The following is a 13,930-nucleotide window of genomic DNA, read 5'->3' as shown; positions in this document are numbered from 1 at the left end:
CTGTTCTCAATTCTTTTCATTCTTTTTTCTTTATTCTGCTCCCTGACAGTTATTTCCACCATTTTATCTTCCAGGTCACTTATCCGTTCTTCTGCCTTAGTTATTCTGCTATTGATTCCTTCTAGAGTATCTTTAATTTCAGTTTTTGTGTTGTTCACCACTGTTTGTTTGCTCTTTAGTTCTTCTAGATCCTTGTTAAATGTTTCTTGTATTTTCTCCATTGTGTTTCCCAGATTTTGGATCATCTTTACTATCATTACTCTGAATTCTTTTTCCGGTAGGTTGCCTATTGCATCTTCATTTATTTGGTCTTGTAGGTTTTTACCTTGCTCCTTCATCTGTGACATATTTTTTGTCATTTCTTTTTTCTTTTCTTTTTTTTTTTTTTTTTGATGGGTGGGTCTGTATTCCTGTCTTACTGGTTGTTTGGCCTGAGGGGTCCAGCCCTGGAGTTTGCAGGCAGTTGGATAGAGCCGGGTCTTGGTGCTGAGATGCAGACCTCCGGGAGGCCTCACTCCAATTGATATTCCCTGGGGTCTGAGGTTCTCTGTTAGTCCAGCAATTTGGACTCAGAGCTCCCACCACAGGAGTTTGGCCCCGACCTCCAGCTTGGGAACCAAGATCCTGCATGCCGGTCGCTGGGGGTTCCTCCCATCCCCTTAGGTGTCTGTGGTCCCCCACCAGTGCCTGGTAGGTGCCCTAATCGTATGTAGACACGAATCCTGTGTCGTCTTGGTCTGCCATCTTGACTCCGCCCTCCACCTGGTAATTGATTTTTATATACCCTTAAGGTAAATTATCTAATCCCTTTCTCTGACCCAGGGAAAATATGCCCTTTCTACTTTCAGTCTTAAAAAAAGCCCAAAATAAGACCTGATTTAAGCTGTGCTATTTTACAAAATTTAAGCTATTGTATTGAAAGTACATAAAGGGAACTCCTCATTAATGGGCTCTAAAGGCTGCAGATTTCCCCTTTTAAAATATTTTTCAAAAGGCCTTTAAGCTGGAAATCTTAAAGAATTCTTTTTTTGTGGCTTTAGTATTACATCATTGATTTGATGTTCTTACCTTACAAGGGGAACCAAGGGGGTTATCACAAACAGCTACTTAACATCTGTTCAGCAGTTTACCTGCTCAGTAACATTATTCAGCATTTTATAAAAGCTATAAAACCACTAATTTATTCGCATGATTTGTAATTCTATGCAGTACAAATCCAAAAGCACATTTTTACTGATTTTCCTACCACATAGCTTCCTTCCCCTTCCTCACAACCGTGTTCCACTCAATTATCTCCCCTATACTACTACTACTAAGAAATCCACCTCTACCTTAGTCATCTTGCGCTGTCATAACAAAATAGCATAGACTGGATGACATAACCAACAGAAATTTATTTTCTCACAGTTCTAGAGGCTAGAAGTCTGAGATCAGGGTACCAACATGGTCAGGTTCTGACAAACACCCTCTTCCTGGCTTGCAGTTGGCTACTTTCTCTCTGTGTCCTAACATGGCAGAGAGCAAGCCCTCTGGTGTCAATTCTTATAAGAGCACTAATTCCAATATCAGGCCCTACTGTCATGACCTCACCTAACCCTAATCACCTCCCAAAGGCCCCATCTCCAAATACATCACATTGGTCACTAGGGCTTCAATACAGGAATTTTGGTTGGACACAAACATTCAGTTTATAGCCATCTCATTGGCTCTGTTGCAACTTTTGGGTCCTGTTCTCCAATTCACAACCTCTTCCAGACACACACACACACACACACACACACACACACACACACACACCATCACTGTCATCATCAGGCTCCTGCAAGGAGTGGAAGCCTTGCTAGCAAGAACCATCACCATATAGTATTATTTCACCTCATCTGCACATGGTTAGCCTTGCAGTGCCAGCGTGCTGGATGTTGGGGAGGTAATCAGTCTGTGCCCTGGCTCTTTGGGGCAATGCCCGCCGTACCTTGCTACTTGTCAGGTACCCGCCACATCATCCTCTGTTGCCAGCTCAGATCTCCCAGTGTGTTATGAATGCAGGTTAGGCCAATCTAGGCATCATGCACTTTTTAAATGCTTCTAACACATTTTCTTCTCACATTTCAAAGGGCATTCTGGCCACTTAGAAATGTGTATAGGCATGTATCTCTATGTGTCCATAAAGGAGATTTGAAAACCATAATGAACTAGATACTTAGCATCTAATGAATGACTCAGTCTTCTTTAGAATGAGTCAGCACCACTTTGTTAACTGTGAGGGATTTCATCAACTTTCTTACGTTTGCATCTATGGGAAATAGTTTTTGGAAGACTGTCTCAAAGAGCTTAAATGAAATTGAAGCAAGTGATCCCACAGGTACCCAGGGACCACAAGAATATCCAAATATTGGCCTCTAGGTTTCTCATTGTATGCCCAACCACAGCTTCATAAAGCAGGACTGAATAAAATTGGCTGTAAAGGTAACCTAGCTTAATGAAGCAAGAAATGAGTTGGTGAGCGGAAATTATTCCTACATGGTACAATTAATTGTGACCCAAGAATCCCTCAACAGTGTTTTTAGGATCCCCTGAGGTGTGTTTTTTCGTGTGTATCAGATGTCAAATGCCATCCACTTGAGTATTTAGGCATTGCATTGTCCTTATTAGCTGTGACCCTAGCTTGTGACAGCTATAGATGAAGACTTTTGTCCAAGGCTGTGCTCTGGCTGTGTAACCCTAGGATGTCACTTAACCTCTGAGCTGTTTTTTTCTCATTTATAAAATAAGCTGTTATCTGCCATGCTCACCTCCCAGAGTTGGGAGACCAAAAGTATATAATCCACATTGAAGCACTTTGTAAAGTATTAAGAATTTTAAAAGTTTTAATTAATTGCATTGGTTTTCATTTGCTATGACAAAAGGACTGTTTTATAGACCCTTCTTTTTCTTTATAAATGCTGTATACTTTGAAATTACATAGTCTTCTAAAATGAAGACTGTGCAAGTGTCCTGTGGATTTTGAATTCTTTTCCTTAGATCACTGATGCACTCAGATCTCCTCACAAAGGCAAGATTAGAGGTGTCATCTCTAGCCATGGAGTAGATCTACTGCCCACAGTAGAGCTTGCCAGGGAACATGAATTTTCACCTCTTGCCATGAGGTGGTAGAAAGAGTTGGTGAAGGAGACAAAGACATTCCTGGTATAATGTTTCTATGGCTCAGAAAATAATTTTGCTTACACTCTGACACCAGTTTCCTTACCTTTATAGATTCCTTTGTTAGGCACACAGCACATGGCCAGACAAAAATTATTCTGGCATTTTCAGAGTTATTGTCTAAAATATTCTCCCACCTTCCTATCTGGTGTCTTTTAATCTCACTGAACATCAACCCCATTCAACCAGTAGCTCTTCTCTAACGGCATTTTTTCTTCTCTGGATCTTTGTACTAATTATTTCACGTGCTACTGAATGCTGCTGTGGTTTTCCATTCATTAACTTTACTGGCTGCTGTCAGTTTGCACCTTATGTACTGTGCTTCCTGGGGTGTTAAAGAGTTAAAATAATAAAATCTCTTGCCAGGCATGAAGCTTCCTTCACAGGCTGACTTGCCAAAAAATGACCTAACCAGGTTTTGAATACCTTGTTAATTTTACTTTTAATTTCCTCCAAGTGAAGCACAAAATTTGTTTATATATGCACATTGGAAATGAACAATAGTATGTGTTTCCTACCCCTTTTCTTTGCAATTAATGTTTCTATACGTTATGTCAAACGGAAATACATTCCCAATACTTGGGCTCCGCTTTTCAGCAGTATTATGCTGTGCCACTTATTTTCCAAACATTCATCCATACCTGCTATTAAATCTAGACAATTGTCTGGCTGAAGTTTTCATTTGAACTTGCTATTTACCTAACCTTCATTGTACCTGTGTGAGGTTTTATCTTCAATCTTGTCCACTTCATAACACTCTCTCCAGCAGCTAAGGAGCTCTTTGATCACTTCTGAAGTCTCATTGAGAGGGCTACTTCCCTTTACATTTAGCCCTTGCTAGCATTAGATGTGAGCTAATTCCTTCATTTTTCATTATTTCCTTGATTTTCTTAAAGCAACAGCATTAAAGCATTCCTCCTGGCATTTATTAATTTTTATTTCTTCTTCACTTTCTCTCTCAAAACCCCAATCTTGTATAGGTAAAATATTAATCTGTAGTTTCCTGATGACCAAAACGGCATTTGGCTTGGGGCGGGGGGGAGGGGGAGGACTATTAGCAGTCAACTGTATCCTTTCCCTAGTGCCCTATTCATAAGGAGCACTTCCTGTTTTGCTATGCATCCAACAATCAAGCTAACAAAGCACCACTGCCTTCCACTATTTTTACTGTCCTGATGTTTTGGAAAATTACACTGATAGATTATGTTTCCAAGCAGGCTGCAGTTGTTTCTGCACTTTGGAGTTGAGTCACTACACCACTTTCCTACAACCAGCCCCACTGTTTATTTTAAAGAAGGACAAAGAAAGTAATTTTTCTTCGGAAAGAAAACTGTTTCTCCTGCAACTTGCTTTCCTCTATTTGACAGTATCCATTGTTTAGCTACATGTTTAAACTCAGTGGGTAGCCTGGCTATTTCTTCAATTCAGAGAAGGGATCTCAAATCCACAATTTGCAGTCATTGCTCCTATAGGTTTATAGGTTTTCAGAGAAATTATTAATTGGAAAGAACAAATTAGCAGGGATAAAGAGACATTAGTCAAATGGCAGAGATAGATGTTAGGAAGAAATACAGCATATACAATGCAACGGTGCTCAACCTTTCTTTATTACCAAGATTCTAGGAAAGCGCCAAATTCTAGAGGTTGGTGTCAATCAAGATATGTGTATGACATTTCAGAAAGGACTGCCTTCTAAATTCAAGTTAAAATTTCGATGCTCTTTAGTAATGCTAGTTTCTAATAATTCTTCTCCTTAGAAGAGAGTAGTTTAAGAAGGAAAAGTCATGTCTGCCTTCTCTAATTTCTGGCAGAAAAATCTGTTTTATAAGTATGCACAAACTAAAATAGTCCTTGTGCAGATACTAAGCTTTAAGGTAGTAGTTTATTCTCCAACTTCTGTTTGAGATATTTGAATATTTGATATTTGAATATTTGAATTTTTGTATAGCTAAAATTCATATTTCTAGGACCACATATCAAGAGATTGTGATTCACTGAGTAAGGTCCAGGACTCTTCCTAGTTAACCAACAAGCCTAGTAATTCTGGTGCAGGTGGTCAAAGAGGAAACCTCCACTCCCCGACCGTATAAAGGGATGCCGCTCATCCAGGCTTCCACTTCTAAGCACCAAGATTCAGAATGCCATCACCAAACTAAATCCTCCTGTGACTTCCCATTTTTCATCACCCTCCAAACATGACAGGAACCCTTAGATGCCCCCTTATGTCAGAAGTACTTTTTCCTAAACAGAAATGTGAGAATTTTATGATAAACTTTGTCTCACCTAACAAGCAGTACAGTTTGTATTAAACTTTTTAGAGAAGGTAACATGTCCTCTCTATGGCTGGCAGTAGCAAATACAGAGGTAGGCCACCTTAATTATAAGTGTGCCCCAATTTAAGAAAGCCCAAAATACCAGTAGATTCATGGGGGATGGTGTTCCTCACAAGTGCCCAACAGTCTATTTCCAGATGGATCATGTCAGTTGCTGGAATGGTCCTAGGACCCAGAATAAATCACTAAAATGCCACAATGAGAGGAGCCAGAGTCCATGGCCATCCAATGAGAACTAAAGATAAAAGCAGAGCTGGAGGTTTAATGTAAGCCACTGGGCTAGACAGAAATCCACTTGCATAACATTTTTCAGGATTCAGCTTGCATAAGAAATCTTCCTTTGTATAAACAAGACAGTGGGCAACTCTTAACTCTTATGATGCCTTGGTGACAAAGATAAAATCACCCCCACTAAATGGACACAGCTCTGTGGGATCCCCACTGGGAGAGTGGAGCTCAGGTTCAATTTCAGTCCTTTTCCCCTCATCCCAGATTCCTTAGGCAGGGCCACCTGCAAATCCTTCTCAACAGTCCTGCCAAGCGTTCCCTTTTATATATCAATTCAGTCATCTGTTTGAAGGAAGGGTACAGACAATTCTCTAAAATAATAGAAGAAAACATTTATTTGCAGTAGATACCATTACTTCAGAGGAGCTAAATATGTTATTATTCAGCTGACCTGACTTCAATCCCCGGGGAGAGGTTATTTCTATGGTTTTGTTCTAAAACATTTCCTTCTCCTGGGAGACTAGGGGAGTTTTCCTGCGCGCTCAGGTGTGATGGAGAAGTTGCAATATGCCAGCCTCCTCAGCCGGCTGCAGAGAGTAAAGGAGCAGTCCCAGGTTATCAATCAAGCAATGGCCGAGCTAGCAACCATTCCCTATCTACAGGACATCAGTAAACAGGAGGCGGAATTGGTAAGCATTTGTTTTTCTTTGTTTAAGGCTTTCACAAGCCCTGAGCCAATAAAAGAGTGATATGGTCTGAAAAAGAATGTGACAATAAATGCAGTCCGAGGGCAAACTCCCCAACCCTCATGAAGCATTCTAATTAAGAAACTGGAAAATGTAGAAATGTGTGTGTGTGTGTATGTGTTTTATTTGCCCACCCTGACTAGCTTCCTTTTTTTTTTTAATAGCAAGACCTTTGTGATGTATGAAAACATGGAAGAGGGCTGATTATTCATATTTTGAGTCAGGCTTTTTTGTTTCAAGTAAAGTGAAATTTTAATACATTGTTTCTTAACTCCAAGATATGTTAATACAGGATTCTCTTCAATGGAAAAGAAAGAGGAAAAAACAGTAATTGCTGGATAGAAAACTGACCCTAGAAAATCATCCATAGAATTTTATTTACTTCTAATGTCACATATATGTTGGCAGTGCCAACACTTGCACGCATACGTACATTTAGTTAAGAGAGCTGTCTTGAGGGGAAAATGTAGTCAAATGGTGGGTTGTTGTTTTTTTTAACTGAATTGACCAGTTAACTCAGAAAACACAGAGCCTGTCAAAAACTAGTTCAAGAAATAGCTTATAGAACAAATCTCCAAACAGGTGTGTATATTATAACCATAATTTATATTAGAAACAATAGCTCCTCGTTTGAAAAACAGTTATTAATCAGTGTGCTGGCCATTCAAGGAAAGGTAAAATTCACTCCATGTAAAGCTCCTAATGTGTTGCTGGGAAGGGCTCTTTGAGGCTCTAATTGAATGTAGCGAAAACTAATTATAGACCTGAATTGAATTCACATAGCAAGGATGAGAACAACCCAAACTCATCAACTGTAATTTTCAGATAACTAAAGGAACCCTCCCTCTTTGAGCTTTTAAAATTCTTACAAATTAATCAAGAAATGAACTGCCAACATTTATAACGTTCATCTGAACCTGTAAAAGTATATTAAATAAATACTGATATTCAAAGTAAGCATATAAAGCCAAGTAGTTTTATATAATAAATAATAAAATATTTTATATAATAAAATAATAAAACTCCACATACTAAACATTAAAACCATGAGAAAAAAAGTCTATTAGTCAAGAATTTACTAAGTCAAAACTGGCAATAATACTTTCTAAACCTGTATGGTTATGTGCACAGAACACCTTCTAAAAGGCTAAGTGTTTATCCTACCATTCATAAGGCATTCAGGAGTGCAGTAAGTGTGGAGCTTTCAAAGTGCATATTATAGCCAATTTTAGATGATTAATGCTCCTCCGAGATAAAAGAAAGCGAAGAAAATGTTAATTTAAGAAGCTGGCACAATGTTGATCCTGTCTTCCTGAAAAGCACATTCAAGATTTAAATGAAAAATACAAGGGAGTTTTCTGCACTTAGGCCTTCTTAGCCACACATCTGCAGCCTTCTTTTTTCTGGAAATACTTATATTTCTAACTATACACAAAGAGCACAAAACTAGCATTATTAACATCGCTAACTAATGTGTTAGTGCAACATTCCACTACCCGAAACCTTGGAAAACAGGATTTCATGGGATATTTTCATAATTTATATACCTACTAGAAAAAAAGTAAATGTGTAGGGATGTATATGTTCAAGCCAAATATTTAAAAATCATGTATCTTGCAAGGGTTCATCACCTTAAGTAATAGATTTTACTTTCCAGCTTCCAAGCATAGGTTAACCTACATACCAATCCTCGAAACACCTTTTATGATGCTATATAAACAGTGACTACTCAGTAGAAAAGTTTTGAATGACTCGACTCTCTACCTTCCTGCTTAAGCTCTGCAATATCTAAAGAACAGAAAGATTATCTAAGGGTTCATAATGTTTGACGCCATGGTGAACTGAGCTGGTATATGTTCATTTTTAGAGAACTTTCCTTTTTAGCTTTGAATATCACATGGCTTCATGTGGCCTCATTACTTTGCAGCCACATATAAAGTGTGTGTATAGGATTATTTTAAATTGGAATATGGCAGTTCGGGGCAAAGGGTTGAATGTTTTAAACTTGCCTTTTAAATGGAACCTAAAAAAGTAATCCTGGTTATTTTGAAATTTTAGAGAAGAAAAGAATAGTAAAAGAACATAAATGAGCTAGATCCTTTAAGAGGCAATAAAACAACACAATTTTAGTATGGTCCTCTGGTGAGCTTTTGCATGATGCCTAGAATTATGATACATTAGCCTCAGGAGAAAATATTAAAATGTGTTCATGTACTACATGCCATTTCCTGAGAGAATTAACTACCACCTTCATTCTTTACAACCCAAATCCGTTTTTACAAAACATCAACACTTACTACATTAAAATCTATATGTTTTCTACAAATTTTCAAGAATCTTTCCATTGCTCCAGTATTTTATATCTGCAATAATACTTGGTAATGACTGAAGCAGAGATGAGGTGGCAGTGTTCATTGTCGGAAAGTTGAGTAATAAAATCATCAGCGTACAAATGATTTTTTAATTAGGTTTTAATCTGTGTATTTAGAGAAGTTATTTCTGTGTGAATTCCACACTGATAATTTTTATCTTGGTGCCACAGCTGCAGTCACTAATGGCAGATGCTATGGACACCCTTGAAGGAAGAAGAAACGATAAAGAACGTGTGTGGAATACAATTCAAAAGGTAAAACTTTCAGCTGAAGGAAAAAGACATATTATTCTCAAAGAAAATGTCCATCTTGGGTCAAATCTGTTTAAAAGATAAAAGGAAAAGGAAATTCCTCGGGTTGTTTTATTGGTTGTTTTCTTTTTAAAATAAGTGCAGCTCTCTCCCTGGAAGTGTAGCCAAAATCAAATATGGATTTATTTAATCTGTTTCCTAAGGTCTGCTGCTTTTCTGACTCTGGTCATATGCTTTTATGGGTCTCTTATCACGCTCATTTTCATATTGTATTTTCATTATCTGCTCCTTCATTATTGGTTATTATAGATATTTTTAAAGCCCTTTCATCAATGTTTTAGTTTGCTCCCCAACCCTTTCTCCCATAATTGTCACTTGAGGAATAATGGCTACATTTCAGGGAACTACAAATGAAGTAGCACATTGATGTTTGGGGTGAAGGAGTAACAGACGGGTTGTTAGAAGTAGAACATCCCTTCATTGGTTACCTGAGTTATGCAAAACAAGCACTGAGATGCACCTGGCCCCAGCTACTCGGGAGACTTGTGTGATACCACGGGCCCCTCTGGCAATGCAGGAAGGAGTAAGTAGTGTTGGGTCTCCAGTCCAGCTAAAGGTGATAAATTCTGATTAATCTACTCCCCACTCAGTCTCCTCCAATCACGGTAAGAACCCACAAAGGGAGAACTGGTGTCAGGAGATGTGAGAAGAGCAAACCAAAGAAGCCTTCAGTTTAAGAGGTAAAGTCAGCCATGAGGGATTCCAATGCATCTGCAGAAATGTGCGTCTTCTGTAATCAATTCAGAGGCCCTATGATAAATGCATAGAACAGAAATCAACTGAACTCAGCAAATATTTGTTGGATATCTACTGTGCCTGAAAGAACACTGTATGTTAAGGATATTGTGCTGGACAAGACAAACACAGCCCCTGCCTATATGGGCCTAACCATCTAGGAAAGAAGACAGTTATTAAACAGCTACTTATAAGTTTACTAACTATTATATTTAAAAAGTGGATGTTCAATGCTCTGTGGGAACAAAGACAGGAATATAAACTGGTCTGAGAGATCAGAAAATCCATCTCTGAGAAAGTGATATTTATAAAACATTTAAAGGATAGTAGTAGTTATCCAGATGAAAAGGGAGATTTCTACACAGAGGAATAAGTTTGTACCAAGAATGCTAAGAAAGCATGGCAAATTCAAAAACTGACAAAGGAACGAGGAACATATTTCAAAATGAAGTGCAGAGGCAAAAGAAGTCAAATCACAGAAGGTCTTAAAAATTACGTTAAGGATTTGGTCTTAAAAACTATGTTTCTGGAAGTATTAATATTTATCTGATAAATATTTTTGAGACATCGCTAGGGCTGTAGTGGGAAAACAGATCGGGGCTACAGAAATTCGGGGAGGTCAGTTATAAGGAGGTGACTTGATGTACAGTGGTAGGCACAGAGATGGAGAGAAGCAGACAGATGTAAGAAATATTCAGGAAGCAGATATACAGGCCTTATTCACTGATTGCATATGGGAGTTTAGAGAAAAGAAAAGGTTAGAATGATGCCCAGACATTGATTGGGCTTGAGCCACTAGGCGGGGAATAGGAAGAGGTTCGCTGGTGCAAAGGAAGGAAGGAAATACTTCAACGAAGCAGCTTTCGGCTGAGAACATAAACTCTTTCAGAGTCCACAGAAACCACACCAGGTATTTGAAAGGGAATTTAATATACAGAATGGTTAACTGTGTATGAAATAGGTAACTGAAAAGGAAAACAATAATTCATCACCAAGGAAGCAATTAAAGGAAACAGCTACCACCCCCTAGGGCTGGAGAATCAAAGAGAAGAGGTTGCAATTACTAAAACTTAGAAACTTGGAGCAGGGACCTGGCTGGACCAAAACTCAGATCTCCTACTAGGAGGTGCTATTTAGCTGGTGCTAGTGTCCCTGAACTTGGAGGAGGGGTCGTGAAGGGCTGAGACTTAGACCTCTGAGGAACAGGCACTAACTCACTGTGCTGATGGGGAGTGAAAGAAGGCAGTTTTAATGGGGGTAATCTGGCAACTTTTGGAAAAACTAGATTCCACTGCTACTACAGAAAAGAATATATGTTTCTGGAGCAAAGAAACTTTGCTGAATAGATGCTCATGGGAACTCCAAGCAGACAGGAAGTCCACAGCAAATAACCAGGAAGCAGCAAGTCCCTCCTTTCTCCTTGGGTTTTACAGTGTCCCTCTATCGACCCCTATTGATGGAGACAAAGAGCTGGCAAAGCAGAAATGGGGTTTCCAGAGTTCCAGTCCCAGCATCAAAGAGCTAATTACAGAAGGGTGGGTTTGTAGTTAAGAGACAGTAGGCTAATAACTAGCCCAAAAGTGCACAGAACTTAGGGTGCCGGCAAGATATCCAAGGTGAAGTACAGGAGTTTGGAGTTCTGAATAGAAAATTGAATAGAGTTTTCTAAGTCATTGGCAAATTGGTGGTAACTGAAATCATTTGAATGGATGACATGGCAGAGAAAGAGCGTATAATAAGAAGAGAGGCTTGAGGAGCACATTTCAAATTTAGGAGGAGACTAAGAAGGAATGGCAGGACGAACTGGAGCTAAAGGTAAACAAAATCCAATGCTCATCAGAGTCAAGTGATATAATTAAATATTTCTGCTGACTATAGAAATAATTGTTTAGCACAGGGGGTAGCAAACTACAGTTCACAGGTCAAAACCAACCAACCACTTATTTTTATAAATAGAGTTACCTGCACACAGCCATGCCATTCACTTAAGTATCATCTATGTCACCTTGGCCAAGTTGAGTAGTTGCCACAAAGACCATATAACTCACAAAGCCTAAAATATTTACTATCTGACCCTACACAAAAAGTCTGCTGTACCCTTATACCCTGGTTGAAAGCATTATCCCTCCCAGAAATATTTGCATTTGTACAGTAAATATTTATATTTGCAAATCCAAGAGATAACAGAATAGTCCAATTATGAAATTCCAAGGACTAGCCAAACAGGTGGAAGAGTGACTGACATTCGCCTATACCTGTCTGCATCTTGTAGACAACCACCAGTTTCACCTCACCCTACACTAGTGTTCTGATGCCCACATTCATAGGAGCATTTAGCCCGCAGCTTCCCACTTTGCCCTTATTGCAGTTATCTATTGCTGTGTTAAACATCATCCCAAATATAGTGGTTTAGAACAACGTTATCTCTCACAGTTCTATGTGTTGACTAGACTTAGCCAGGTGGTTCTTGCACAGTGTCTCTCATGCAGTTCAATCTCGTGGCTTCTGTGCCTGGAGGAGTCACCTGAAGGCTAAAATGGACCGGACTCCAAGATGGCTCACACATGTGGTGACAGCTGATACTAGTCAGCTGAGACACTGACTGGAGGGCCTAAATGTGGCCTCTCCATGTGAATTAGGCTTTAAACAGCACAACAGCTGGGTTCCAAGAGGAAGTATCTCGAGAGAAAGGAAGTATTTAAAAACTACCAGCCCTCTAAAAGGCTAGGTCCAGAACTGGCATAGCAACTGCCACCATATTCTATCGGTCAAAGCAGTCACAGGCCAGCCCAGAATCAGGGGATTGGAGAAACAGATTCCAATTCTCCAAGGAGGAGTGATATGTGCATTTGTGGAAAGAATGAAATGATAGCATCCATCTTGGAAATAAGCTTTAGCAGTAGAGCCATGGATCAGGGCCCCGGGCTGGAAAACATACCTGCAAGCAAGCAGGAGTCAGGAGAAGAGTCAAGTCAAGGCCTCTGAGGCTGGAACACATCAGAGCCACTCAACCCAACCACTGGCTATCTAGAAAGACTCACTGGTGAGCAGCCAATCTTTCCAAATTAAAAAGCCCTGGTAATGATCCTAGCTTTCTAAATGGAAGCTCCTGAGAGGTCTTTAGGAAGATGTGAATGGGAAGGAACGCGGTGCCAAATTTTTCCCAAGGGCTTTTAATTTGGTCAGTGTGACTCTACAAAGCATGATCGTATCACTTTCAGAGGATTCCGGTAGCAAGTAAGTAATTTCCTTTTACTGCTACAGAGTTAATTTGCGTGTGCAGGAAAAAAATAATTTTTTAAAAAGCTAAGTGTACAAGCTACACTGTCTTCTGAGCCGACTAGAAGTTGATATCAGCATCACCACCTCTGAGATCTGTTATCTGTAATAGAAACAGCTGTTGTACCTAATGAAAACACTTGAAATTTTCATCTGAAGCAGAATTATAGCAGCACCTCCTAGTACCACAGAGTTAAAGGGTCTGTCAGAATCCCCATTACCTAACACAATTTTCAGGGCTCCACTTTGTTACAGGTCTATAAAAAGACTGTCAAGATGAAGCCTGATTCATGAGTGCTGACCTCCTGTCTATATTTTGTTATCTTTGAGATTTCTCTAAGAACCCAGAAAGAGAAAGAATGAGACAATTGTGGGCTTTTTTCCTGATTCACCAGAACTAAAATACTGTGTATACTTTATAGAGTTTTAGGAAAGTGGCTCTTGTTTTTGTTTGGCTTTAGAGTATTGGCTTTCCAGTAATTAATTCCAGAAAGATATATGTAAGTTGGTTTAGCTGTGCAAATACAAAAATAAGCAGATTGTGTCAAAAAAAAGGGTAAATTTTCTTGTGTTGGAAAGTCCCATGCCATGACAGGACTCTTTTTTTGTTGTTGTTGTTGCGTTTCACGGGCCTCTCACTGTTGTGGCCTCTCCCGTTGCGGAGCACAGGCTCCGGACGCGCAGGCTCAGCGGCCATGGCTCACGGGCCCAGCCGCTCCGCGGCA

The 13,930-nt window shown here is 39.4% G+C and overlaps 1 protein-coding gene across 1 annotated transcript in view; it reads left to right on the top strand.

Annotated features, from left to right (window-relative positions):
* The window catches only part of SPATA16 (spermatogenesis associated 16), a 243,826-nt gene that overhangs the window by 202,522 nt on the left and 27,374 nt on the right, over positions 1–13,930 (top strand). The window contains exons 8-9 of the mRNA XM_024124419.1: positions 6,287–6,451; positions 9,051–9,134. Of these exons, the coding sequence (XP_023980187.1) occupies positions 6,287–6,451; positions 9,051–9,134 (249 nt within the window). The remainder of the gene's footprint in view (positions 1–6,286; positions 6,452–9,050; positions 9,135–13,930) is intronic.

This window comes from Physeter macrocephalus, chromosome 1 (assembly GCF_002837175.3).
Source record: "Physeter macrocephalus isolate SW-GA chromosome 1, ASM283717v5, whole genome shotgun sequence".
Lineage (NCBI taxonomy): Eukaryota > Metazoa > Chordata > Mammalia > Artiodactyla > Physeteridae > Physeter > Physeter macrocephalus.
Note: the sequence above shows the minus strand (reverse complement) of the source record. Positions and strands in the feature narration are given on the sequence as shown.